Genomic DNA, 27,887 nt, shown 5'->3' with positions numbered 1-27,887 from the left:
AAAATGACAGAGGGAAGGAAGTAAAGGGAAAGCGCAGAAGAGGAAAAAAGGGAAAATTGTAAAGACTCGCAGCAAATGGCAAGAGACCTTGAAGGCCATCATTAACCTAGCACTCTAATGAATAAGGCGGGCTTTGTGGAGGGGCAGCGGAGAGACAGACAGAGACAGAGAATGACTGCTCCGCTGGTAGCTGCTGCTGGGACCAGCTGCAACTGTAAACCCCCCCAACAACGATCAAACACACATCACTTGAATTTCTCTGTGTGTTTGTGCGCGGGAAGGAGTGTGTGTGGTATGAGGAGCATGTGTATGCATGTCTCATACGGCTTTGTCTCTTCTCATGGGTCTCCTCCTCAACCTTTCACACACTAATTTGTCATTTCCATGGCAACCCTATGTTACAGGGGCTACAGATATGAATATGTTTGTGTGTGTGTGTGTGTGTGTGTGTGTGTGTGTGTGTCAGAGGGAGACGGAGAAAGAGGGTGAGAGAGAGAGAGAGGGAGAGTGATTGAGTGAACAGTACATTATCATGGACAGCTGTACTGAATCAAAATGGCGGATGGAGGCAGGGAGCACATCAGGGGAGCCTACATTATACAGCACCTGATAGAGGGAGCAGGGTGGAGGGAGAGAGGAGAGAAACAGAGGAGGGATGTGGAGGAGATTTTGAAAGAGGACGGGATGAATAGGGAGATGGAGAAAGCGAGAAAAAGAGGCTCATTGAGAGGCAAAATGGAAGGGAAAGGGAGACATGGAGAAACAGGGAAAAAGAGAGAGGCGGAGGGAGAGAAAAAGAGAGAGCCAGGGAGGCAAAGATGGATGGATGGCTGGAGAGAAAGAAAGAGAGAGGGTGAAGAGGAAAAATGCTGGTGTATCTAAATCCTAGAGTAGCAAGCCTCAATCATGGCAGTCCTGTCATTCTGGAGATAGCACACTGCAATTCCCCTGCACCTCGTTTTAGCCCACCATGCATTTCTACTATCAGCTCCCCTCAGACTGTCCCTCACACACACACACATACACACACAGACACATACACACACACGCAAATTCACAAACACACACGCGCGCACAGGCTCACAATACAGCACAAACTCCTACAACATATTGTATGAAGGCATCCCTCCTTAATAACAGACACAGGTGGATTAACTGTTTGCTCCTGCGGTCTATACACAGATAGATGACCAGTGTGGGAAATGCATGTAAATGTATGCTAACGTATGCAGAGTCTCTGTATTAACCTAAAGTGTGAAAATCCATACAGCCAAGTTCGCTTCGACTCCCTTTTCCATCTCTATTCAGTGATAGATCTGCCTTTGAAACGTATTGGGCTATCACACTGTAGCCCAGGGAGCAATACTGTTGGGTGGGATATTACTGTTGTGACACCGGTGACGGATCGCTTGTCTACAACCCTGGTCTCTTACTATTTTTTTTTTTTCTCCACCTCAAATTGAAGGCGTTCGTTCACAAAATGAGACATCCACAGTTTGAGAGAGCTGACACCTACTGACAAAAATATTACTGCGATTATTAAAGCATACTATGGGCTGCGATTAGTGTTGTAACAGTTTTTTGAGAGTAGAAATATTGCTTAATGAATTTTAGGTAGCATAACATTCCCAAATGGATGTGCAGCCGTTTGAAGTGAATTGCTTTAATTGCATGTTTGCCACATACAACAAGATCCAATTGAATCAAATCAAAATTATAGTTTACCCTTCTGTCTGGGAGATTTAGTCTGTCTGTGCAGCATATTGTGTGGCAAGTCCCTTTAAATTTTATTCGTGGAAAATAAAATGAACAGCACATGTTCTGACGTTATGTTCTATCTTTTTTTAATTTTCTCTTTCTCTTTCTTTCTCTATCTGTGCTTATCTGTCTCTCTGTCTGTAGCTCGGGTTTGGCCTTCTCTCCGGTACCCAGGGAAACCGGCTTGTTTCCATGACAATGTCTGCAGGCAGAACAGTGTATTTGTCTTAAGCTGGATAAGATCAGAGTCAGTTTCATCCCTTTTACACACACACATACACATGCACGCACACAGACGCACGCACGCACACGCTCAAATGCACACATAGAATACACAAAGAATGTTTAAGTGTGTGGGCAAAAGCACACACATGCATGCATTCATGCATACAGGCAACCCACGCATATATACACATAGCAATTTGAAAGCATGAAGATAAACGTATTCAGATAAACATGGATTGCACTCAAGTGTGCGGGCACAAAGACTCACACAGGCACACACACACACACAAACCCACAGGTCACATGTAAATAAACATGCATATAAACACACACAGACCTAATAAACCCCCCTTACAGCAGGTCGTTAACAAATAACAAGAGCATAAAAACCTCTTTTCATAAAGACAATGTAATGGGTTTTTAATGAATGGTGCGGCTATTTCAAATGTCCTAGATATGGCAGACAAGTACAATAAATGAATGTTTGTGCGTGTGTTGTGCATGCGTGTGTGTGCACCTAAGCCCGCGCGTATGTGTGCGTGTGTGTGTGTTCTTGTTTTGGCAAACAACAAAGAAATGAACTTCAAATGCCAGATGGGGTACTGGAGTGAATCGCCAATTGGGCCACTACCCTCAGCACCCTCCCAGACACAATGGAAATGGTTGGAACAGGTAAAAGACAATTGGGACGCCGACCAGCCCATTTCTCAAAAACAGAGGAAAAAGAGGGAGGGAGGGTTTGCAGGGGAGCGCATCTGCGTCGCCGATGAATCCCATCCCAGGTGATGCGGGAACGTGTCAAGACAGGGAGCCCAAGGAGAGATCCGGCGGCCCCGCTGAGAAACAGCGCAGTCTTATCTCCCTCCTCGTCTCCCTCTGCGTCTCCGACCTTCTCCTTCCCTCCCTCCTTTCCCACTTTCTGAATGCGTCCCTATCTTTCCTTGCCATCACTTTTCTTCACTCTTTTGCACGACCCCCCCGCCCCTCCCTTTTGCAGCCTCCTCTCTATCTTTCCTCCTTCATCCTCTGTAAATGGCAAGCGCATTTTGATGTATTTATTTTTAGGCAATTACAGCATGCTGTGCACCCTATTAGTGTTACAGTGAACGCGGGATAGTGCTAATGTGTACATTCACTAATGGGATGGTAATTGTACACAATTACCAGTGAGTGTATACATTTACCAGTGGGAATGGAACACATTTCCCCATGGTGAATTCGGTAACTGCGTACATCTCGCCGATAACGCGGGAATGCAGCGAATGCAGTGCTGTGACTTTCACTGCAACAACTCCTAGGGTGTTAAGCATTAATGAGCACTATATAATTATGTGTTGTGTTATTACTAGTGGAATCTGTGCACTGTGATGCTAGCAGTGAGCAGAGGAGTCAGTGTGATGAGTGGAGAGGATATACACTCTCTACTTGTGAACTTTGCAATAAGAAAACTGTTCATTCATTTCTTACGTAATTAGAAAGCTTTAGAGAGACATTGTGCACTTGATAAATCACTGCAGATGTTCAGTTCTGACAGTGTTTTGCCTGAGGAAGATGTGGGCATCAGGAGCCAGATCAGTCAGTCAGTTATCAGACACCTAACTCCTAACACCAAATGGCGCTCTCTCTCACCTCATATTGAGTGATACCCGCTCGCCTGGTCTTACAGTCTCGCAAATGTGTTTCAGCTTTGCAACTGCAGTGTCTAATTTATGTGTGACAAAAAATTAAATATATATACATATATGTATTATTTTTTCCCAGTTACAACAACAATTTTATGTTCCAATACTGACAAACAGGTAACCTGCAGGAGTGTAGCACTGATCTTTTCTTCTTTACAATGATGTGAATCAAGTAGTAATCTCAATTATTCTATAACTACAGTCACTTCAAATAGCAGCAACAGTTGAGGCTGCACATCTAACTACAAACCATGAGACTGAATGGCATCAGTGCTTGTTTTCCAAAGATTTAACACCTGAGTGTGGTAATTTGAGAAATATTTAACACATATTTTTAGATTTGGTTTTGGTGGACACATTTGACTAAATGCATGAATAGTTAGGCGTTTTGCGATTTATTATTAGGACTGTTGGATGATGATGAGTAAGAGATGAGAGAGACATGCTGTACTTTGCTGGTACTGACTGGTTCCTCTTGTCTTGGCGTCTGCTACCACTCCCAACCCACATATGGTGAAGTCAGCAAGGAGCTCGTCCGCTGTGTGTGTGTGTGTTTGTGTTTGTGTGTGTGAGTGTGGGTGTGTTTGTGTGTAAGAGCTAGTGTGCACATGTGTGTCCAGGAAACAGTCAGAGAGAGAGGGTGGAGGACAAAAAAAAAAAGACAAAGAGTGAGAGAATGTATGGAGAAATGCAAAAGTGTGAAAGTGAACATGTGTGTAGCCTGTGCCTGTTAGTGTGTTTTTGCCAGAAGACAATGTGTGTTCGTTAAAATGAGCTGCTTTGATTGCCGACGCTTTATGAGTCACAAGTGATGACTCACAATCCACCTCCCCTCAACACACACTTGCACAAACACACACATTTGCATGCTTGCGCACAGACACACACACCTCACTCTCTCTCCCCTGCTTTCATCCACTGACCGTGAAGAATATGTGCAGGCAGCCTTACTCATGCATATTTACACTGAACACACACTCGCTCACCTACTCAGCGGGCACTCTGTAAAGGTTATTGTGTGTGACTGTGTGTGTCTGTCTGTCCGTCCGTGCGTTCACGTACGTGCATGGTGTAAAGGTCACTTCAAGCGAGGCAAACCACTTGTCTACGCCGTGCACAGATTGTTGGATTGACATCGAGAACACTTGAACATGCAGACAAACAACCGTTATTAACTGGACGCACCACCACCCCAAAGACAAAAAAAAAAAAAAAAAAAAAAAAAAAAAAACAACCACACCAAACAAGCACGGCTGCCAATGACGTCCAGAGAAACCTCTCTTCAATCCTATTCAGAACCTCCAATCGCTTATTCACCCAGAACCCTTCACGGTCTATTCTTGGCCAGACAGAGAGAAGAGAAAGGGCAAAATCTGCTACTTGGCTTTAAGCACATTTTCCATCCAGATTATTGCTACTCAATACTTTTCAAAAAAAAAAAAATCCATTTCCCCCCTCTTCCTTTTGCTGCTCGATACTTATGAAAATCCAATTTGGCTCCCTCTTTTCTTTCTTCCCTCCACAATTCGTGCATTTTCGCCCACTCAAAGTGATTAGTGATCTGTGGGTATAGTTTCCAGGGAGAATGATAGCTATGTTTTATGGAGGAGGGGAAAGGTCCAGGGCTCCTCATCAGGCCTGATGTCCCTCGGAGAATGACTGGGCTGGGAGGGCAGACTGGAGCACCACTGGCCCTTTGCAGATACAGGCAGTCGCTCTACATCACAGGAGAGAAGACGACTCGCTTTATCTCCTTCCCTCCCTCTCTCTCTCTCTCGCTCCCTCCTTCCCTCTCTACCTCCCTCCTTCTATCATTCATTCTTTTAACTCCTCTCCGACAGGCAGACTCTTTTTCTCTATTTCTCAAGCACACACACACACACACACAGACACACGTGCTGTATCTTTCTCAGACACCCCCACCCTTTCCACCCCCTCAAAGAAACTCATTTCAGCTTTGCGGGCTCCTCAAAAAGCCTCTTTGCGCTGAGCTAACCTAAGCTAGGCTTCGTCTGCACCATTTGACAGCCTTTACATCTCAGTATGCAGAGCAAAAACACTCACACACACACACACACACACACACACACACACACAGAGCTTTTTTTTCCCCACATGTACAGTTCCTGAAAGAGACTTCAGTGCCTCAAAAAAGGAAAAAAGAAAAGAAAAAAAATCAACCGCAATTCTACCTCCAGCCTATCAACCATTAGTAATAGTGAGGGCACCCATTATGTGCAAATATACTGAGTACATTGTGTAATAATGCTGGAAACATATGTTAATACATGTCAGTCCTTGAGTAGGTGATTTAAAATGCTGAACATAAGCCAGATGAAGCAATTAAATTTTCACTGCCACCTGGATGATTCATGGCAGCCATTTTGAGGCAGTAAGCCCACCATCAGGAGCTTACTTAGCAATCAAAACATAGTGAAACGCTCAGATAGAAATATACTTGTCAGAATAGACATGCCTCACCATAATAGATGGCTTGAGACATCATTTGGGCGCTATTCAGAATATTTCTATCGGGACGTGGTTGAACGTTTGATTAAATAGCACATTTCACTGAATACGCGGCGGCCCTGTCACAATGGGAGAGAGCCGTCATCATATCCTCTCATCCAATCAAAGAACACAATGGCCTCGGATCAGCTCGTCACCATCAGGCACGTCTTCACATGGGCCAATCAGTGTATTCATCAGCGTCATGCAGAGCCAATCAATCGAGCGGCACCTACCTTCAGATTTCCAAAACCACCAGAAGCTGGAGCCCCTAATCATTTACACACATGCACGCACACACAGTTGGAGCACGCACGCACACACACACACATGCATCAACGGCTTACCTTACCAAAACTGAAATATTCCAATTTAATGGCAGCCACAAATAAGAGCTTGAAGCCGCACAGCTCTAAAGGTCGGCATTACCATACATACAAGAGCTTATCGCCACATTCAATATCTCAAAACCAGCCCAATAGCCATACATATGAAAGAATTGGGGGTGGTACCTCTGAGCTTGCCTAAATTCACACAGAGGGTGGTGTCCCAAACAGTGAAAAAGAGAGCGGGGGAACAAAGCGGGGGGAAAGGGGTACAAGGGAGAGAGGAGAGAAAGAGGGCAAGAAGAGAGAGGTGGCATTGTGAGTTTTGTCCGTCAGTGAACAAGTCTTCCATTTTCAAAAGGCAGAAAAGCGGCGCTTGTTTTTGTGCAGCGTTCAAAAGCACTGGCCAAGTTTGTGCTGGGGGGGGAGGGAGGTGGCGGTGGTGGTGGTGGGGGGGTGTTGAGGTTCAACAGCGCTGCTTTCATACGTTGCAGAAACAGCTGTTCATAATAACATGCAGCCGCCGATGGATGAGGACGAGCCCCGTGCGGGAACTACTGACAGCAGAGCGGGACATGCTGGAAGCCAATGAGAAAGGCAGGGACGGGTGTGAAAATGGATGCATGTGAAGAGTGTGCCTGTGAAAACTGCCACAGTCAGTGATTCAAGGCATCAAACCCTGATGTAAAGGTTCACATGCACACACACACTCACAGTTAATGCTTCCATCCCCGCGATCAAACGGACTCATATACACAGATGAGAGAAGATGAGGTGAGGTGGAAGAATAAAGACCAAACCAAACCATCCATGGAGTCAGTCGGTCAGTCAGCCCTCAGCTCCATTTCCATGACCAGGAGCCCCGCCACGGGAGCACCGTCAAACCCCAGCCGTCCACCCCCACCTCCCTCCCATAATCTCCCTCCCACATCAGCAGCCATGATTACATTTCCCAGTTGAAGTTGCTCTCAGGCTCTAAGATCAGCTCATCATCTTGTAAAAATAAGACCAAAATTACCCTGAAAGGCGTATTTCATGTCAAACTGCTCCACCGCGAGTGATAATTACTTCGTCTATTTGGGTGTAAATTGAAGCTAAGATTTTTGCAGTGGCCAAACGGTGCCATTTAAAACAATGAGGTCTGAAGCTCGGAGGAAAAAAACTGACCTTAGTTCAGTGCCTAGAGAGACAACTTCCTCCCGCACCAGGTGGGGATGAAGAGGGGGAGGAAGGGTACGGGGAGTTGTGAGGGTGTGGGTGAGGAAGAGGGGGGGGTGATGGTATAGCAGAGGACAACAGGAAGTGAGGTAAGAGGAGGAGCCATACCTTGGTCGCCGATCATCAGGTGTGCCAGACCTTAAAAGAAGACAAGAGCACAGTCAGCACAGCAAAGGATCATGGGAGGGATGTCTGTGAGCGTGTGTGTGTGTATGTGTCTGATAACAGGACTTTTTTTAATGACATGCTGGAGAGGGCTGCAGTTCTCAGTGTGTGTGTGTGTGTGTGTGTGTGTGTGTGTGTGTGTGTGTGTAAGAATATGTGAATGTATTTGCACCTGTGTGTGTGTGTGTGTGTGTGTGTATGAGTCCTCTAAATTATACCAAATCTCTAGAAAACTCACTTTGAAGGCACTTTCTCATCCTAGGCAGTGATCCCGCGCACAAGCACACATAGGCACACACACACACCTGCACGCACACGCACACACTCATGCACACACACACGCATACACACACGTAAACACACACACACACACACACACACTGATATGATGTGGTTAGTGTACTTCTGTGCCTGACCATCTACATAACCTTGAGGCAACAGCCACTTCTGATGATAGTACATGGAATGTAGTACTTACCAGCTGTCAGCAACCAACCCCCACATACATACACACACACACATACAGACACACACACACACACACACACACACGCACGCACTCACTCACAGATGCACACTATACGCACAAACCCCAACACAAATCATATATAACCTAGCTACCTTGTATTTCCAGAATAGAGAGGTGTAAGGAGAATGTGAAGGACAGATATAAGGAGATAAAAGACAAGATGAATGTGAAAAAGCTATCAACTGCAAAGTGCGTGGGAGAGGAGGAGGGAAAATAAGATGACGAAAGAGCGAAGGAAACAGGTAGTAGAGTAGGAGCGTAAGGAAGGAAAAGGAAGAAGATGATAAAGAAACAAGTGGCAGGGAAAGAGAAAATGGAAGAAAGAGAGAGAGAGAGGAGGGAGAGGAACTTAAAGACAGACAGGCAGAGATAGAAAGACAGGTAGATAGATAGATAGATAGATAGATAGAGAAGGGCGACCCACCTGGAGTGTAGCTGTGTTCTGGGAAGGCGTCGTGGCCGGGCGAGGAGAGAGAGAGACAGACATTCATTAACATGCATGCTCAGCCCCTGGGTTACCATGGCTACTCACATGCACACCCGCCCGGGTTACCGTGGTTACACACATGCAAGTCCACGCAGACGTCACGATGGATACCATGCTGCACTGGTAGCCAAACTGGAGTTGTCAGTACATACGCAGACAACCACACACACACACACACGCACGCACACACTCACTCACTCACCTCACTCACAAACACACATAAAAACTAAAAAACTAACGCGCTCTCACATACATGCATACAAACACACACACACACGCGCGCACACACACACATTTGTAGACAGAGGGTGGAGGGGGTGGGCAAAAGCATACAATCCTACCTGTATGTTTGGATTGAAGAGCCGTTTACCCCAGAACTTACCTTGCAGCTGCCTCCTCTCCCCAGAACCCCCCGACAAGAACCATGCAACACACACACACACACACACACTCTCTCAGTCTCACGTTCACACATACACACACCCATACACACCTACATTGACTATGGCAGTAGTTATAATGATGTGAAATTGCTGGAAAACATGTAAGGATGGATTAGCAGTGCAGGAAGACAAGGGGCATGCAGGGGTCAATACTGGGACAGAGTATGTCAATGTGTATATGGAGGTGAGTGCGTGTGCATGTGTGTATAGGTGTGAGTGTGTGTGTGTGTGTGGGTGTTTTGTGTGAGAGTGTGAATGTGCTCTAAGCTGTATACAGATCTGAGTGTTCCCTTGCCTCTGCCCTTGTGCTGGTAATATGGCGGAAACAGGTGGAGCCATTAGCATGCTAACAGCGATCTGCCCTCAAGGACAATGGAAGCCAGGCCAGGCCTAACAAGCCAGGTTCACTCTGCCTTCGCTGGGAGACAGAATCACTCAGACAGTAACTACATCTATGCATAGCCCTGCCCAAAACCCTCCTCACAGACACATGAAGAGATTCATTTCAACATGAGATGTCCGCCAAAGTTAACTACAGGTGTGTTACAGAATGGTGGCTGGCGTGAGAACGTGTGTCACATTATGATCTTTGTTGTGGCTTTTGAAGATGGACTCACCTCTAGGACTGACTAGTTTAGGTGGGATTTTTAGTATTTTGGAATTACATCCTTCATATACATCCCTATACTCTTTTGATTTAGCTCATGCTACTATTACGTTTATACTCAAATTTTCCCTCAAGTAGCTTCAAAGTAAGAAAAAAAAGTTGTTGTTTTTTTTTTTCGTGCTGTAGGACAACGTCACATACACATGCTGTATCTCCTGGTTGCAGCGCTTCACTGAAGCTGCATCACATTTACTGAGTGAAATATTCAAACCCAAGATGCCATTGTGTTATGGATGCTGCATTACAGCTACAGACATAGAGAATATCTAGATGTCTTGTGTATTGTTTTATACACATTTCCCTATAATTCAGCAGGACATATTTGGTATCTTTGGAAACCCTGGGATATCCACTAGAATTTAAAATAAAGTTGTGGATTTGAACAAAGCTCAGCCGTGCAGCAATAACACACCTACCGATGGGACCAGCAGGGCTGCAGAAGCTGTAATATATCTTTGGAGAATAAAAAGGCATATCGTCACTGCTGGGCAAAAACTCTGCAAGTGCAGTTTTGATGATTTTCATGTCTTTATTTTGTTTCCTTCTTTCTGGGTTGAGAAAGTTACACAACCCTTGGATTTATGAAAGCTTTTCAAAACCAATCAGTTAAACTGAGGAATGCACAGTGGTCAAGATAAAAACAAAGCTGTTTTTCTCAGGCCCAGAAAAAATGATATTTTGGAGATATGTGGTTTTCACTTGACAACAGTGATATATGATAATCTTGCAGTTACTTTGCACATATTTCTAAGTTTGGCACAAATCTGCAGCAATAACCATTTGAAGGCAGGCAGATTAACAGTGAGACTTAAAGATAGCTCTTCAATTGTAAACGCAATGGGAGGCCAGGACTGCCACAGCAAAATTACTTATGTCTGGCTTCAAACAGGGTCCTGAGGATCAAATTTTCCTCTTTCCAAGCACATTCATTTAGTACTGAAGATTTATAATGGACTTTTTTTGTAATTTTCAGAGGTTCAAATTTTCACCTCATAGCTTCATTGTGTAGAGGTTGCTGGGTTCAGAATAACACCATAATTTTACAGTGCCACATAACAGAAACACCTTTACATCTGAGTTTTAAAAAACAGCTTATCAGCACAGACTAAGATCCTGGCAAATAATGATTGTTGCTAAAAAGACAACTACAGTATGACCACATACAATCATTCTCACATTTGGCATTAGATTTTGTTTACAAAGCATTTGCTCTTTTGTAAAATGGAAATTCTGACAAGAGTTGTTATTCCCAGGACTCTAGCCCTTGGCCATCCAAACGATTTCTCTCAAGAACCTTTGGATTTTCTTCTCCATGAACCTTAAAACTAGTCATTAAACCACATTGAATTACCACCTTCATAGACCACTGATACTTACTACCATCAAACAGTATCCCCCTAGACTCTGAAATACCAATCTCAAACAGCAATCCTATGCCCTGAGATTAAAAAGAGAGCTAGAGAGGACCCTTGTATTCCCATTGCGGAATCACAGCTAAATTCACGCCGGGAGCAACTCACTACTCCTTAGGGGGCAGATTAAGCCTGATCCAAAGCTGTATTTTATTCAATAAAGACCTGTGCTGAAAATTAATGTTATTCTGTATTACAACATGTTTCTATCCATGTAGCAGTGCCTTGGACTACAGAGCCGACCCTTGCAAAGCTGATCCTGGCATGACAACTGTAATGTAAACCAAACACACATACTGCACCAATTGAAAAAAAAAAAAAAAAAAAAGTAAATCAAACTGAGCTGGCCTTCCAACTGGCACCATTTTATGAGACTACAACAACCACTTCTTATGCCATGGGGAGAAAATGGTTGTAGCACTTGTTCTCAACAGTAGCACTTGGCGTCACACACCAGTGACACCCATACAGATGAGAGTCGGACTCTAGGAATGCAGAGCAGACCCTTAGAGGGGATAAGTAGCCTCTTGCGGTGCAACAAAGAGCCAGTCCAAATGCGGGCAGTGTACCTAATGAGAGGTCTTATGTAAAATGTCCTCACCTCCCTTTTAGCCTGTGGACCTACACTGCTGATATGAACCTCAGTCCCACTGCGAATAATAGAGGCGCTGGAGCCCACTCACTGGGCGCGTGTGTATGTGTGTATGTACATGTGTGCATGCCTTTTGTGCATAGCTCTCCTCCTCCTGTGTGAGTTGTATTAGCATCTCATTATCTACTCAACTGTGCACACTGTCTCCTTAGCAGGACAAGATAGCATGTACTATCTATGTGCTCATCTGTATTTATGTGTGTGTGTCTGTGTGTGAGGTCCTCTCCCACCGTGCCCTGTACTCCCACCTAGCAGCAGACTGGATCAGACTAGCCTGGATCACATTTTATTCTCATCAGCACATCACTAGGTGTCTGCAGAAAGCCGCTCATATCTCCACCTGTGACTCCCCCGACTTATAGACACCCCACTTACAGCAATAAGCTCACTGCACCAGCTACCCGCCCCGTCCTACTTGGAAAATTAAGACCACTTGTCACGACAGCCATTACTGCCTCTGGGATTCCGGCGATACATACATGCATACACGCCTGCACACTCACACACACAGATCCTTGTGACAGTGTCACCGCCTGCAGCTACTTAGAACCACGATGGGCTTGTAGACGGTGGGAGGAAGGGAAGGGAGTCGATGGATGGGGGTAGGGAGGGAAGCAGGGAAGAAGGAAGGCATTGAGGAGGGAATGGGGCTGGTGGGGGGCACTTATGGCAAGGAGTCTCCCTGTCACCATGGTAACTTAGACCATCCCACTGTTGGCTAAGTGGCAGGGTGTGATATGGTGGGTGGCTATGGGAAGGTGTGATGGCGGCAGTGGTGCTGGGTGGGGTGTGAGGTCAGGGGTGTGAGGGACAGTGGACTCACAGCAAGGCCACTCTACTGTTTTGGCCAGTGCACTGGCGTCATTGAAAAATCAATAGCTAAGGCAAAGCTGAAAAGCCTCTTTGACGTGGAAAAGAAAAGGAATACAGTCGTTGACAGAGCTAATGATTAAAAATGCAGATTTGCTCTGTGAATGAACTGAAGCGCATCTGACGACACAGACAACTAAGCAGCAGGAAATGAAAGCAGTTACAGTATTGGCCATAACAAGGTAGCTGAATTCATTAAGCAGCTGTTTTGCTCATTTTTCTAATGGCCATCATTACAGTGCCCTGTATATTGGCACTAGTATTGACCAAAGGCATATTTGCCAATTTTAAGGGAAAGTGTTTTGCGGAGTTAACACATTATGTATTTAGCAGATCATTTGTGTAACAGCAGTTTTCTTTTGCCTTTTTCTAATAGCTCAGAAAATACAGAAAAATTAATTTTACATTATTCTGTTTGTTTTCATAGTTTGTTCATATTTTCATGGTGTTACTGACAGGACACTATTTACAGTTTTATAGTATGCAGACACACCTACATACACATATGCACACTCTGGTGCAAACACGTCATCTTAACAGGCTGTAAACTGTTCAGATTAATAGCAGAAAACAAATATTGACGTGCACACACAATTCAATTCAGAACCTTATGTATGTAAACTATGAAGGATATCTAGAATCAATGCAAATCCATTTACACAGGCAGCCAGATGTCAGCCATACAACAACCACTGGACCTCCAACCTATTAGACTAGTTACAATCAAAATCTCTCAACAAGAGCCAACAACTCTACTCATGATGGATCTACTTCGGTTGTTCTGTTTTCCCCATACACATCGACAGAACCCACTAAGGCTTACACTGCTAGCCAGGTAAGGCCTTCAGTGAGATTCAGGAATTTGTCTCAAATCTCCAGACTCTCCAGCTTCAGTATGAATGCAACTCAAAACAGCCGATCTCAAGCTCTTTGCTTCAGTTCCAGTAAACTAACTACATTCCTTGTGAGGGGGCTTAGTGCTGAGCCCTGGAAGTACATCCTGAAGTGCAAGCCATAGGCAGTCATAAGAATCAATATTAAACATAATCAGTAGACATGCCTTGCATAGTTTGTGAAGGCTGCTGGTCCAGTGAAGATGTGAATGAAAAACAGATGTCTATTCTGAAGGACCTAGTGTGTAGAACTTAAAGTAAAAAGTTGGAGATAGATATGTCCATATTCTGTGTGTGTATTTGCGTGTGTGACTGTGTCAGTGTATCCAGGTGAGTGTGTGTGTTTGTGTGTGTGAAGGATGAGGCAGTGTGTAATGGGGGTCAGCATGGTTCTGGGCCTTACCTTCGCTGCAGTCGTTTCCTTGGTAACCGGTGTCGGAGCAGTCGCAGACGGCCTGGTCGTTGACCACACTGCACACCCCTCCATTCTGGCACTGGTGGTCCGGCCCACAGCCAGCTGTTACCGTGACACCCTCTGAGCCATCCAGTGTCACCAGCGAGCCATTGACACTCACTGCCGTGATCCAGCCACGGAAAGCTGGGTGTTCCCTCACCGACGGGGAGGTGAGGCGCAGGGGCGAGGAGTGGAGCTCTGGTGACACCCCTCCCATGAAGGTGTGGCTGAACACTGTCATGTCTCTCCTCTTGCTCTTCACTTCCGCCCATCCCTCCAGCCGTCCATCCACCTCCAGTGAGGTGTTTCTCCAGTCCCGTTTGACACGCACGGCGTGCCAGCGCCCGTCACTCACCGCCACGCCTGACTGCAGCTCGGCTGGCTCGGCGCAGAATATGGAGAAGCGCAGGCGGAGGTGGCCATGAAGCAGCAGCAGCTCCAGGAAGTCGCAGAAGCCCTCATCGTCCAGGTAGAGCAGCAGCCCCTCCTGGCTGTGAGTCCGCAGGCTGAAGCTCAGCACACTTTCGCAGCAGGCGTTCCACACCGGAAACCGCCCCCATTGGCCAGACACGCCCCCAAACTCCAGGACCTCCCCCTGGGCCTGGCCCCCTACAGTGCACAGGCATAGCCCAAGGAAGAGCAGGGGGGCTGCTGCCCACACACACACCGCCATCACACTCATACACACACTCGCACTCATACACACACACACACACACACGGGAGTAGATAGGGGCTAGAGCTGGGGTCTACCCTCTAGCCTACAGCTCATGATGATAACTGTAGGGCACTTCGTAGCACACTCGCTAGGTGTCTCAGTGGCACCCTGCTGTCTTCCTAGGACCCTTGGTGGTGCTCTTCACAGGGTGAGGCTCCTACAGCTTGGTGGGGGAGGGGGTTAAACAACAGCTCCCTTCGTCTTCTCAGTGGCCTTGGGGCATCTCCTCCAGCCCAGGCCAGGGGACCTTCTGGTGCTCTTGCTGTCTCTGAGATCCTCTATTCTAATGTCTTCCCTCCATTCAGTCCTCTTTCATTCTCCTCATCTGGGGTGTGAAATTACAGGTGTGTGCTTCTCTGTGTGTATATATATATGTGTGTGAGCATTAGATATGTGACGAATAGGATGTGAGCTCCATCTTTGTGCCCTAGATAGGGCCTTATCCCCCATGCAGGCAACTCCCCACGCAGTGTGTGTGTGTGTGGCTCACACACCGGTAATGGAGAGAAATGACACCGTCATAGCAGAATTTTCTCCCCCTCCTCCCCGTCTTAGTAGGGCAAGACTTAAAGTGTGTGTGGGCGAGTTTCTGTGTGTTTGTGTGTATGTGTGTGTGTGTGTGAGCGCGCGTGAGTGAGTGAGGGAGTGCGTATGTGCGCCTCTCACTGCCGCGTCATCACTCTCTCCAGCGACCTACAGAGAGAACAGAGACAGCACAATCAACCAGGGTCACACACACACGCACACACACACACACACACACACACACACACAAATACACACAAAGGCACACAAGCCAAGCCTGCTATTATACTCAAATTACTCTCATACGCTCTCTCTCTCTCACACACACACACATACACACACATTATTGATACACACATTTCACAGGCCCATATCAAGAAGTATCCTTAAACACAGAAACACAGTGAACACCCAAGAGCTGGACTATTTCTATAAAGCCTTCGCTCTGGCCACACACACACACACACACACACACACACACACACACACACACACACACACACACACACAGGCAAACACAAACACAGCACCTCCTCAGCAGAGCTCCCATCATGCCGCAGGAGATTCCTATAAGCTGGCATACCTGCTACTGTCATAATGTCATGTAACCCCCACAGACTTTCCACTGAGCATCCCTTAAAACTTAACACATCCCTCTGAAGGGTGAGATGAGACACCGTAACCTACAAGCTGCTGCCTCTTGGGCTATTTGAATTTTATTTTTTAATTTTCTAGAACGAGAGAGAAGCGGCGGCCACCTCGTAGCCGCTATACGGCACAAAGAGCGGGAGCATCACCGCGCGCTGCGGCGGATGACTCAAACGCGGCTCGCTTATCGAATTAACGTCTTCCTAGCTCACTCGCCAACAAATGAACACACACACACACACACACACACACAGAGAGAGAGAGAGAGAGAGAGAGAGAGAGAGAGAGAGAGAGAGACTCAAAGCCGAGCATGCACACACACATATGGGCTACTTTCTTCTTCCGCCTCTCAATTATCTGAACTGCAAAGAGCAACGACATCACGTTATTGATAAACGCGGTGAATGAATGCGGTTGAAATATCGATTCTCGATTTGCGGCCATACCTCTTCCCCGTTTTTTCCCTCCTCCTGTACCAGAGCGCGCCCGCTACTCCGGGGCTTCAATCACCTGCGCCCCAGCACTCATGCTCTCACTGTAACCGTAATTAGCTTTTGTCCTTTTTAGTTAAACCGGGAGCCTCTAAACTGTGCTGTCAGCGCAACCTGTGACGGGTCCTGTGATAACCAAATCCCGGTAAATAATAACACACACACACACACACACACACACACACACACACACACACACACACACACACACACACACAACAGCGGGTTTTTTTCCTCAATGCAGGCACACAGAAAACCATCCTACCTCACGCACATCCTGTGGTTCCGTGGCAACAGTGCCGCGCGCGACTCATCGATTTTCTTCTTTTCCATTTGACGAGAATCTCAAGTCGCGAGAGCAGAGAGAGCCGCGCGCCTGGTAGATAGAGCCGGTATACAGGGACAGAATTATCATAGGCTCGCCTCCAGGCGACAAGGTGCTATGGCTCTCTCTCTTTCTCTCTTTCTCTCTCTCTCCCTCCCTGCCTCTCTCTCTCTCTCTCTCTCTCTCTCTCTCTCTCTCTCTCTCTCTCTCTCTCTGTTTTTCTTTCTATCTCAGTGTCTCTCTCTCTCCCTCTCTCTCTCTCCGCTCTCTTGAGGAGGAAAAGGTGCAGTCTGATGCTCTCCGCGAGACTCGGCAGAGGGAGCGTCACGTGGTCGTGGAAGGGAGAGAGGGAGAGAGAGAGAGAGAGAGGTGGGAGGGGAGGGGGGGGATGGGCGGGGCCGCGCGCTGCTGCAGCACCTTGGACAGCGCGCGCCCATCGCCTGCACGAAACAGAAACGCAATTACCGGAGGCAGAAAATTCGGCGAAAACCGGGAAGATCCGAATGATTAATTTCGTCAGCGACAATGACAGTGGCCTTTACCTTCTCTCTGCAACAGGAGCGAGTGTGTGAGGGAGGCGATTAAATGAACTGGGAGAGACGAGATAAAAGGAAACTGCAAAAGGTCCCCTCAAACCCTGTCAATTTACAACGCTCTCTATCACACACACACACACACACACACACAGCTACAGACACACTGTTATGGATGCGCACAAACTCACTTCCAGTTCCACACTCAGGCACACGCACGCACGCACATTCTCAAATACAAACACATGCACAAGTCCATGAAGATACAAACGTGCACGCACGCTCACACACACGCTCACACACACACACACACACACACACACACACACACACACACACACACACACACACACACACACAAATAGGTAGGGCTCTGTTCCAGCCTGTCCCATTGAGGGACTCTCCAGCTGTGTCAGGCCCCGCTCAGAGGTGCTCTCCCTGGGCACGCTGGGCCAGCTGCTGCTCTCTCTCTCCCCCCCTCTCTCTGAATCTGGATGTGTCTGTCTCTGACTAGCCAGCACATCTGCCGTACTCTTTCACCGTCATTAAGTGCAAGAGTTGGAGGAGGTGAGCAAACAGCAGTAGTGGAGCTGGTGAATTGGCTGCTGAAGGCTGAGGCCTTGTAACAAAGAACAGCCCTGACCTGAGCTGAGAAGCTGATGCAAGATGTAATTCGCAGAAAAGATGAATGGAGCCGCCTTTCATCCAAGCCCTCGCCATTTACTGATATGCAGCTGCTGATTGACTACGTTACAGCACACACATTACTCCTACGTACTTTTGTACAGTACTTGTCACCTTTACCATCTGTGTGTTTGTGGGGGAGTGTACAGTATTGGTTTCTATAACATATCTGCTAATATGGATATTTACTGCAGCTAGGCAGGCTGTATAGTAACTGGTAGTAGGCAGCTTCAGTGGTGGAGCCGCACACTGTATTAGTATGAGCACACAGCTGGAACATGAAGGCTGAAATTGATTTGTGCTGCAGATAATGAAGCGCACAGGGTTGACCGCAGGGACCAAAGCCAGGCTAGAGAGGTAAGGTTTGTGTATGCAAGTGTGCATGTGTCTGTTTGTGTGTGAGTGTGAGTGTCTCTCTCTCTCTCTCTTTTCTTTGTGTAATGTCTGTGTGTGAGGGGTATGTTGGAGAGGGAAGAGGGAAGAAGGAGAAGGAGGAGGGGTTACTATGGAAACTATCTCAACATCAGCACCTGGTTTCCCATTGGACTGACCCCCACCACCATCCCGCCACCCCCATCCACACACATACACACTCCCCACACCCCCTACGCAGCACCCCTCTCCTCTCTCTCTCCCATCCCCAGGCCAGGCTGACCTTTTGGACCAAATGGCATTAGCAGATAATAACATTCCTCCATCTCTCCCAGGCGCACCGAAAAACACCGCAGAAAGTTCTGGTAGAAAACGCATGTGTGTTTATCGAAGTGAATGAATACACACACACACACACACACACACACACACACACACACACACACACACACAAACAAACACACATACATAAACGCAAACACAAACACACAAATACTGAAATTCACATTATGCACACACTGCTTAAGTGCACTGACAATTAAAGTTATTGTGAAATTAAGCAATGTCTAATCATCTAATTCCCATTATATGCACACACTGAGAATTTTTTCTATAACTGAGATATTCACTATGTGAAGAAAATCCTGTTTTGAAAAAGTTATTGCTGCTGTGAGATTTAAAACTCAAATCATTTGTGGTATTGCATATACCTTTTTAGAGAAGATAATTTAGGGAACACAACTATTTCTGAGGATATAATTGACTTCAGGTAACTTTTGTTTTTCGAGTGGATGTGTCGTTTTGGAATGAAACTCCCGATTAAGATGAGCAGAAAGCGAGTAAATGGTCAAGCATAATGCAGCCCAATTCAACATGCTGCAGAGAAGGTTATCTGTTCCTACAAGAGCCATCAAGGCGTGATATGATGCATCATCAGTCTGTAAGAGGCACTGGGAAATGCATTATACCATGAGCATTTTAAATTGCTGCAACTCTATCAGCCAACATTAAGTGTGACAGATATGGGCCGCCTCTGATTGCATTAGTCTTTATTGAATGAAGAGGCGGAGGAGCTCCATTCTGTATATTCCTCCAACCTTTTTTGTTCTTCCTCTGCCTCTCCCCTCTTCCTCTCTCTCTTCCTCTCGCTGACAGGCTGACAGCGAGCAGTGACCCCTGACTCTTTGCCTACTCAGCAGAGAGAAGGTCAGTGTATATGTGTGTGTATGTGTGTGTCTATATTTTGTGTTTATATGTGTGCGTGTGTGCAGGCGTGCTTGTGCACAGTAATATGTGTCTGAGCTGCCAGCAGAGAGAATATACAGCCAAAAATAAAAACTCATCTGTCAGCATACAGAGAGCGCATCAGTGTGTGTGTGTGTGTGTGTGTGTGTGTGTGTGCGTGTGTGTGTTTGTGTGCCCACATTTTGCGCTTGCATTTATGTCGGTGTGTGCTACAGTACAAACAATGCAGGGTGGGTGGGGGGGATCTGAAATGCCACAAATGTATTGGATGCAGGTTTATAAAGGTGATGCAATGTAAACACCATGCTTCTGCAACTGTGAGAAGACTTGGATGATATTACATGGATATCATTATATGGGTCAGACAGACGCTGCTGCTGTCATTGATAGTGAGTGGGTGGTCTCTCTATGGTATGTACAAGTGTGTGTGTATGTGCGCATGTGCGTAAGTGAGTTAGTGTGTGTATGTGTGAGTGTGTTTGACAGGCAGCCACCCTTTTCTAAATGAGATTAAATGGGAGGTTTGTCTCTAATCGTGTTGTAATGAGTTTCTGTGTAGCTCATACATTTACTAATTCCACTTGCCAATAGTGCAAACAGCAACGTGCGCATGTGTGTATGTATGTGTGTGCGTGCATGTGCGTGTGTGTGCGCGTGGCGAGAGGTCACCTCCCTGCAATCTTACTCTCATTTATAACAATAGCACTGACCTGTCCTCATCAAAGGATTGCAATTTCTAAACACAAACAACATTAGCTCATGTGCACACACACACATACACACACACACACACACACACACACGCATGCATGCACACGCGCTAACACAAACACATGCACGTGGTCCATCTGTGTATAGATCTGTGTGTCATTAGAACTCTCAACAAGCATTAGCATTGATCACCTGACCAGCAGATGGAGAGTGACCGACAAGGACCAAACAAAGCCTGAATGTCTATGTGCACGTGTGTGTGTGTGTGTGTGTGTGTGTGTGTGTGTGTGTGAGAGAGAGAGAGAGAGAGAGAGAGTTGGGGGCTGGCCATGGGGAGGGGAGTGGGCTTGTGTGCTTGTGTGGCCAAATGGAAAAACTCAAGATCCATAGTTCATTACAGTCCTTCTCAGCCCACTGATTTACCTTTGGAGTGTATGTGTGTGTGTGTGTGGGGGGGGGGGGCGCATGTACAGATCTTTGCATGTGTCCATGTGTGTCAGAACAACTATAAATCTTGACCTACGTGCTGCTGCTGGTTGTCATGGCGATGCGGCCATGGGTCAGGGCAGTTGTGAGCAGCGGAATAGACTTTCTGAGGGGATAATGAACAGGAGAGCCAGTAACACGGAGCACACTATCCACTTTTAGCTTTCACCTCTCACCTTTGACCTCTCACCTCGCGACCTCTAAAATGTCACAGCGGCTGTGCAGCGCGCGCGGAGAACACTTCCAGCACCCCTACAGCCTGAAGCTACACTATCTCACAGGGCAGCAGAAGCAATGAAATAAAGTTTGGACAGCAGACATACAAGTACACATATGCAATCACATACCTGAACACACACACTCTCTCTCTCTCACACACACACACACGCACACACAACCTCTTATCCTGTGTATACACTGGAAATGCACTGTTTGAGTGTCTGCACATATGTGTGTGTGTGTGTTGGTGTGGGCTAGCATATGGGTGCAGGCACGTACACATGGGCCGTGGCAGCGCAGTTAGTGTGAAGTAGGAAGTGTGAGCGGAGAGGAGGGTTACTATGACAACCAGGGGGGTGTGGGGCTGGGGGGCTGGGGGGTGTTCCAGGTGACAGTGAGATCGTTGAGATGCTAATTGTCCATTTTCAATCCTCCATAAAGTTTAACAGCCACTCTGCCTCCACATGTTATTCTAACTCAGTCACAGAGTATACCTCTGGGATGAGAAGCACTCCCTCTACCCCCCTCTCTTTCTCCCTTTCTCCCCCTTATAGTGACACCTCTGCCTCCCTTCACATCCCCAAACTCTTCATCTCTTCTTCCCTCCCTCCCTCCCTCCCTCTATCACTGGCAGAGACTGTGTAAATATCATAGGAGATCTGGAGCATATGTGTGTGTCTCTCAGGAGGCCAGCGAACACCTGATCATCAGAGTCTCTCTCCAATTTCTCTCTCTCTCTCTCTCTCTCTCTCTCTAATTCTTTTGCCTTTTGCCTACCCCTTTGTCTCTCTTCAGTTTGCCCTCCCGCCCCCTCCCCCCCCCGCTCTCCTCTCCTTCCCCACACCCATCTCCCCTCTCGTCATTTCCCCCGTCATTTCATCTGTCTTTAAGTTCATTCTGCCTTTTTCCCCCCACCTCTCGCTCATTCCCTATGTTTATCTCTTCTGCTCCCCCCTCCCAGTGCAGTGCGTTTAGCCACTTTGTTCCCTTTAAGATAAAGATAATTAAATCAGCAGCTAAATGAGAGAGAGTGTGCTGCTGGCGTCACCATGGTAGCGCTTTGATGTTCTATTTCAGCGCGATAGTATCATCATCAACTCATCAGTCCAAAACTACTGTTGCACACACACACACACACACACATACACATACACATACACAGGGAAGCACACTCACACAAGCACAATTCATGCATTCACACCTCACTCCATCCACCGCCTCACGCCCCCATACACACTTATATCCCTCTTGTCCCCACTCACACACAAAAGCAGATTTGGACAGGCTTGCCTCTACTGTATGTCTTATTCTGTCCCTCTTGCTGTCTCTCATCCAACCCCAGTCTTTTCTGTTGATCTCACCCACTTCACTTCCTTCTTTCCTTCCCTCCCCAGACCCCTCCACCTCTCCTCTTCTCTAATCTTACGCTGCTCTCTCTCTCTTTCTCTCTCTCTCTCTCTCCCCCACCTCCTTCCTCCGATCAGCAGGTTGCTAGGCAACTGTGCTCCATTGATCTAGAGGAGCAGGATGACAAGCTCACATAACTGTCATAAAAAACACATCCACACACACATGCACGCACACACACACACACACACACACACACACAGTTATCAGTGATGTGTATCTCAATAGCACCTTTGGAATGAATACATCCTCTCTTATCTGATGTGAGTAAGGACAAGGAACAGGAGGAGAGAAGGAGGAGGGACAGAACGATAGAAATGACAGAGAAGGAGGAGGAGGAGGAGGAGGAGAAAAGGATGGTTGTTCATGTTGCTTACCCACTGATACCCTCCCTCCCATCTCCATTCTCATTCTGTATTTCTTCTTTAAGCTACCCTGTATAACCCCTGCCATCCCTGGAAAACAATTACCTTCCTTGGTGGCCTCGCTAAATTTCCAATCTGACCCGTCACACAGTCATGGCCACCTCATCATTCCAAGCTGGAAGCTGGTTCCCTTCCATTTCTGCCCCCACTTCGGCACTTGTTACATGTGCCGTCACGATAAAATTAAACAAAAGGAAAGAAAAGACAGTGGTAAAACAAAGGGAAGTGGAGGGAACATGCTTAGCTTGTTAGTGGTGATGGCACAAGCCTTACTAAAGCACCAGAGTAAAATATGTGGATGTGGAGGGAACATGCTTAGCTTGTTAGTGGTGATGGCACAAGCCTTACTAAAGCACCAGAGTAAAATATGTGGATGTTCACACTGTAATGAGCCACATACAAAATACAATATGCCCTACACTTATTTGTGTCTGTATATGTTGTATCCAAAGTGATCTAAAAATATTATGAGGAATCACCAAATAAAGCAAATGCACTGACTTTAGAATAGAATTATGAGATTTTTTTGTTTTTATTTTAAGGAAATATGCCAAATGGGGGCAGTTTCCAAATCAGGAGATCCCTAGAATATACTGAAACACAAATTAAAATGAGCATGATTCGAGTCTATACAAATTGAGTGGGACTGGGCTAAATTACTCCGCTGGGGTGGCTGTCAACTGCTAGGTGTTTGTTCAATATTTGGTAGGCACAATATCTGCTTAAAAACAACTTTAAAAAATGGTTTACATTATTGAATGTGAGGCTTATGCCATAGAGATTCTAATTCTTGGATTTATTCGGTACCATTTTTCATCATTTTTTATCAAGTCCACAGTTTGCCAAAATAATTGCAACACATCGTTCAACAGTATTTTTAAGTCATAAAGTATTAGGAGAAAAACAGACAGAAAGGAGAAGGTAGGCAAAATGGAAAAGCCAAGCACAGCAGTAGGTACACAGTTGGTCTACCTTTGTGAACATTTTTAAAGAATAATGTACTTAACAAAAATGACTATGCTGTATAACTCATGTTCTCTCTGCCATACCTTTATTGAGTTTGTTATGATTCTCATGACATCCAGTAGGCAGCACCCCTCTAGTTCACACAAAACCTGCTATTATCAACGGTGTAGTAAAAGCATGATCAACAGCACAACTGAAATACATAAAGAAGGCTGATAAGAAAACATGACTGTGAAAAGGAAAGCATAGCATTTTTTTTTAACATTATATTAGCTAAAGTGATTCAAACCAAACCTTAACTTGACTGAAAATGAACTGACTATCCATACAGAGAAAGCAATAACATTTCCTATACAGTATGTACTGTACCTCTTATATTGTGTGGGTGATGGTTTAGTTGAAGGAACCTCTCTCAGTCCAAAGACATTTTGTCTTAAATGTGTAAGGTAACTCTCATCTTTATATGAAATAGACACCCTGGGCTCTGATTCCCTGCCACACAATGGTTGACAGAGTTCTGTGTGTCAGTCACCTCTAAATTGAATACCTGGTGTATTTCTGAATAAACACCAAGGATAACTCTATGTGGAGCACCATGGTGGCCTGCCTTCCTTTATGTTCAATGTGGACATCACAGCCATCGTGCTATTGTAATTAGTAAGCAATGTAATATTTTTTTGTATGATGAGTCAAACTAATAATTAAATCCCAATAATAATGACTTGCTGAATCTGCAGTTTGCATGAGCAGTGCATGATCAAAAAGGGTGAGGGCCAAGTCGCCAATCGTTGTCTGTTCTACTGCACTTGTTGTGTTGTAGCTAGGAGGTACAGGTGGTGGCAAAGGTTGAGGCAGAGGTTAAAAGACTTTTGTCTGTGGGATCACCCCTGTTAGGTAGTCGCAATATAGAGAAGACCTTTGGATAGGCCTTACAGACCTCTCATGCTGTGCTGGAGGATGTCAAAATACTGAACACAGTCAGTCCTGCAGGCTGGAGACAAAAAGAAATATCTGCTAAGTGGAAGAAGCTCTTCCCAAGGCCAAAGCAGAGAGGAAAGAAGAGCAAGTTAGGGAAAAAGACCTTAAGGCTTCTCAATGAAGGATTGTTTCAGGCTGAAAATGAGTTGCTTGAAATGAAATAAAAGAGCATCAGGAGTAATTAAATGGTAACTGGCGAGCAATCAACACCTTCAAGGCCAGGAGGCCCCTCAAGCCCGCCATACCAAACTGGATAGAGGTAGAAGGGATATCTGGCTCCATTATGCTTCACACAGTGTGTCTGGGTGAAGGAGTGTAAGGCCCAGCCCCAGGTTAAGAGGGACTAGGAAGAGAACAGGCACGGTCTCCTGGGTTCATGGTCTGAACAAGAAAACCTGAAGAAAGGACAGAGAAAGACATTGCAGGAAAGAGTAAAAAAAACAAAACAAAAAAAAAAAAAAACAGCGGAGTGGATGACCTGCTTTGAATGGAAAGAAAAGGGTTCATGGAAGTAAACTGCTGGGTGAAACACAGACCCTGAAACACCCAGCTAGAGGTGGAAAAGAGAGGCCAGAGGTAAATGTGTCAGGAAAGGACAGCCTGGACAAATCCCTAGTGGATAATGTGACCATTAAGCAGGAGGAGACCAGAAGTTCCAGGAAGAGCTGAAAAGGATGGAGAATGAATGTACAGAGAGGAGCAGAGCAAAAGATGTGCTTTGAGCCAATAAATGGCCAAGAAAGGAAAAGGGCCTGGGAGAAAAATATAAATTTAATAGAATATCTATGGCGAATGGGGAAAGAAAACTGGAATAGGAGGATGAGGCTGATGGAGGAGGACACGAGGACAAAACTGTCACTCAAGAAGTCCCAGACGGACCTACAGGTACTCTACCACAGTGAGATTATTGGATTTGGTATAATGATTCATTTGATTCAGAGGAGAGAGTAAAGATTCTGTTCATTACATTAAGACCAAGGACTAAATTAGATTAATGATTTAATTGATTTGGAGTTTCAAAGTAGTTTCTTTGCTTAAGGTCAGTTTAAGAACTGCAGACTACAATGATAAAAGTAGAAAACAAGAAAACGCTCCTTCACCCTGGGTTACCAGCAGTGATTGTCTGGAGCTAAAAGTTCAGTGGGGAAAAAAGGAGAATTTCAATAAACTTCTTTGTCTGTCTCCAACCACAGCTTGATAGACTCCCTTTCATCATATCAAGTCAGTCCTCTTCACCTGTCAAGCTCAACATCTTCATCGACAGCAGGATTTTTCATCCTCAGTTCTACACTATCCTTTGTCTTTTATATTCAGCACACCATTAAAAAGGCGGAAAAAAGAATACAATAGCAAAACAAAGAAAAGTCTCAGTCTTCCCAACCTCCTACTGTAGAAGTCCTCATCTGAGCTCTATCTCCCTGTGGTCCTGACTCCTTGCTGACTCCGGCTCCTCTCCGACTTCAGCTCAGACTCCAGCAGCTTTGTTCTGGCTCTCCTCCAGCAATTATCTGGTTGGTTCCACTCTGACGCAACTCAGACTCCAGTTATCATCCTATTCGTCATCAGCTCCTGCTCTCTCAGTAAACTCCCTCACTGACATCAACTCCCACTCATCTCTACAATGGGCATCAGCTCCAGCGTAGTTCATATTCCTCTCTGGCATCAGCTCAGTTTCAGCTAAAACTCCTCCTTGGCTCTGCAACTATTGATGCCAACTCTGGCCTCGCTCTGATACTGGCTATGACTCCACTTTGGCCCTCAATCCATTTTGACTTAACTCCAGCTCTTCTCCAGCTCTGCTCTGACACTGGCTTTGACTCATCCCTGCTCCTAAACCTCAGACCTAAGCCCGCCTGCACTCTAAGATGAGCCATGCTAGCCTTTTTTTTCCAAGCCCAGAAGATCTGCCTACACAGTGATAGGACCTTATCTTTCCCCTCAAAGTTCTGCCTGAACAGTAAACACTATTGTGGCCTTTTCCAGAGTCAAATATGTATCTACCCCAAGCCTACTTTAGGAGGAGGACCACTCAGATGTGAAACACTTTTCACTGCTGCATGAGGATCACTCCAAATCCATCACTAACCCTTTTTTGCGCCAAATTAAATTGTTTTTCCCCCTTTATTTTTTATTTAGTGTATGATTACAAAGGTGTTATTGTGATCATCAAAAGAAAAAAAAAACAAAAACAATCTGCTCACATACCTTCAGTATAATATAAAGCAAACCAGATCAGCACCATGATGTCTGCCTCCTCTCAGCAGTTTATTTATTTGTATGACTGGAATCAGAATCAGAATCAAAAACAGTTTATTGATCCCTGAGGGGAAATTGGGTTGGCTGCAGTTGCTCAAATTGTCTAGAGAAATATATATGTGTGTGTGTGTGTGTGTGTGTGTGTGCGTGTGTGTGTGTGTGTAAGAGAAATTTTAAGAAATAGAAAAGGAAAACAAATAAGAAACATAAAAATATGTGCATTATAAATTTGAAAAAAAAAAAAAATCTGCACATTATATAAAAATATATATACTGAGAATATACTGAAAATATATATACCTGTCTACACCTTCAACCATTAGGTCTCAGTTTACCAACAGTCTTACCAACAGTAACTGAACAGATTAGTGCAAAACTAGTCTGAGATTATCCTGATAAAATATAACAGGGAATCCTGCAGCTTGACAGGAAACCATCTGCGGCATTACAACCCCTGTCAAAAAAATAATAATAACCAAAGGGAGTCCCTTCTGATCATAGTCTCCTATAACACTTATTTCACGGTTCTCACTCAGACATGCTGATTAAGTTATAGACTTTGGTTAAGCCCAAGGAGGCTTTACAGTATTACTAGTTTGCCTCGGAGTGA

The 27,887-nt window shown here is 45.7% G+C and overlaps 1 protein-coding gene across 1 annotated transcript in view; it reads right to left on the bottom strand.

The window, feature by feature from the left end:
• nrxn1a (neurexin 1a) overlaps positions 1-15,587 on the bottom strand; it is a 52,448-nt gene extending 36,861 nt beyond the window's left edge. The window contains exons 1-4 of the mRNA XM_030077924.1: positions 14,239-15,587; positions 8,836-8,853; positions 7,826-7,855; positions 6,686-6,697 (exon numbers count right to left, since the gene is read on the bottom strand). Coding sequence (XP_029933784.1) covers positions 6,686-6,697; positions 7,826-7,855; positions 8,836-8,853; positions 14,239-14,989 — 811 coding nt within the window. The 5' untranslated portion in view covers positions 14,990-15,587. The remainder of the gene's footprint in view (positions 1-6,685; positions 6,698-7,825; positions 7,856-8,835; positions 8,854-14,238) is intronic.
• Positions 15,588-27,887: the final 12,300 nt, after the last annotated feature.

Source organism: Myripristis murdjan, chromosome 19 (genome assembly GCF_902150065.1).
Source record: "Myripristis murdjan chromosome 19, fMyrMur1.1, whole genome shotgun sequence".
NCBI lineage: Eukaryota > Metazoa > Chordata > Actinopteri > Holocentriformes > Holocentridae > Myripristis > Myripristis murdjan.
The sequence above is the reverse complement of the archived record's forward strand: the minus strand, read 5'-3'. Positions and strand labels throughout refer to the sequence as shown.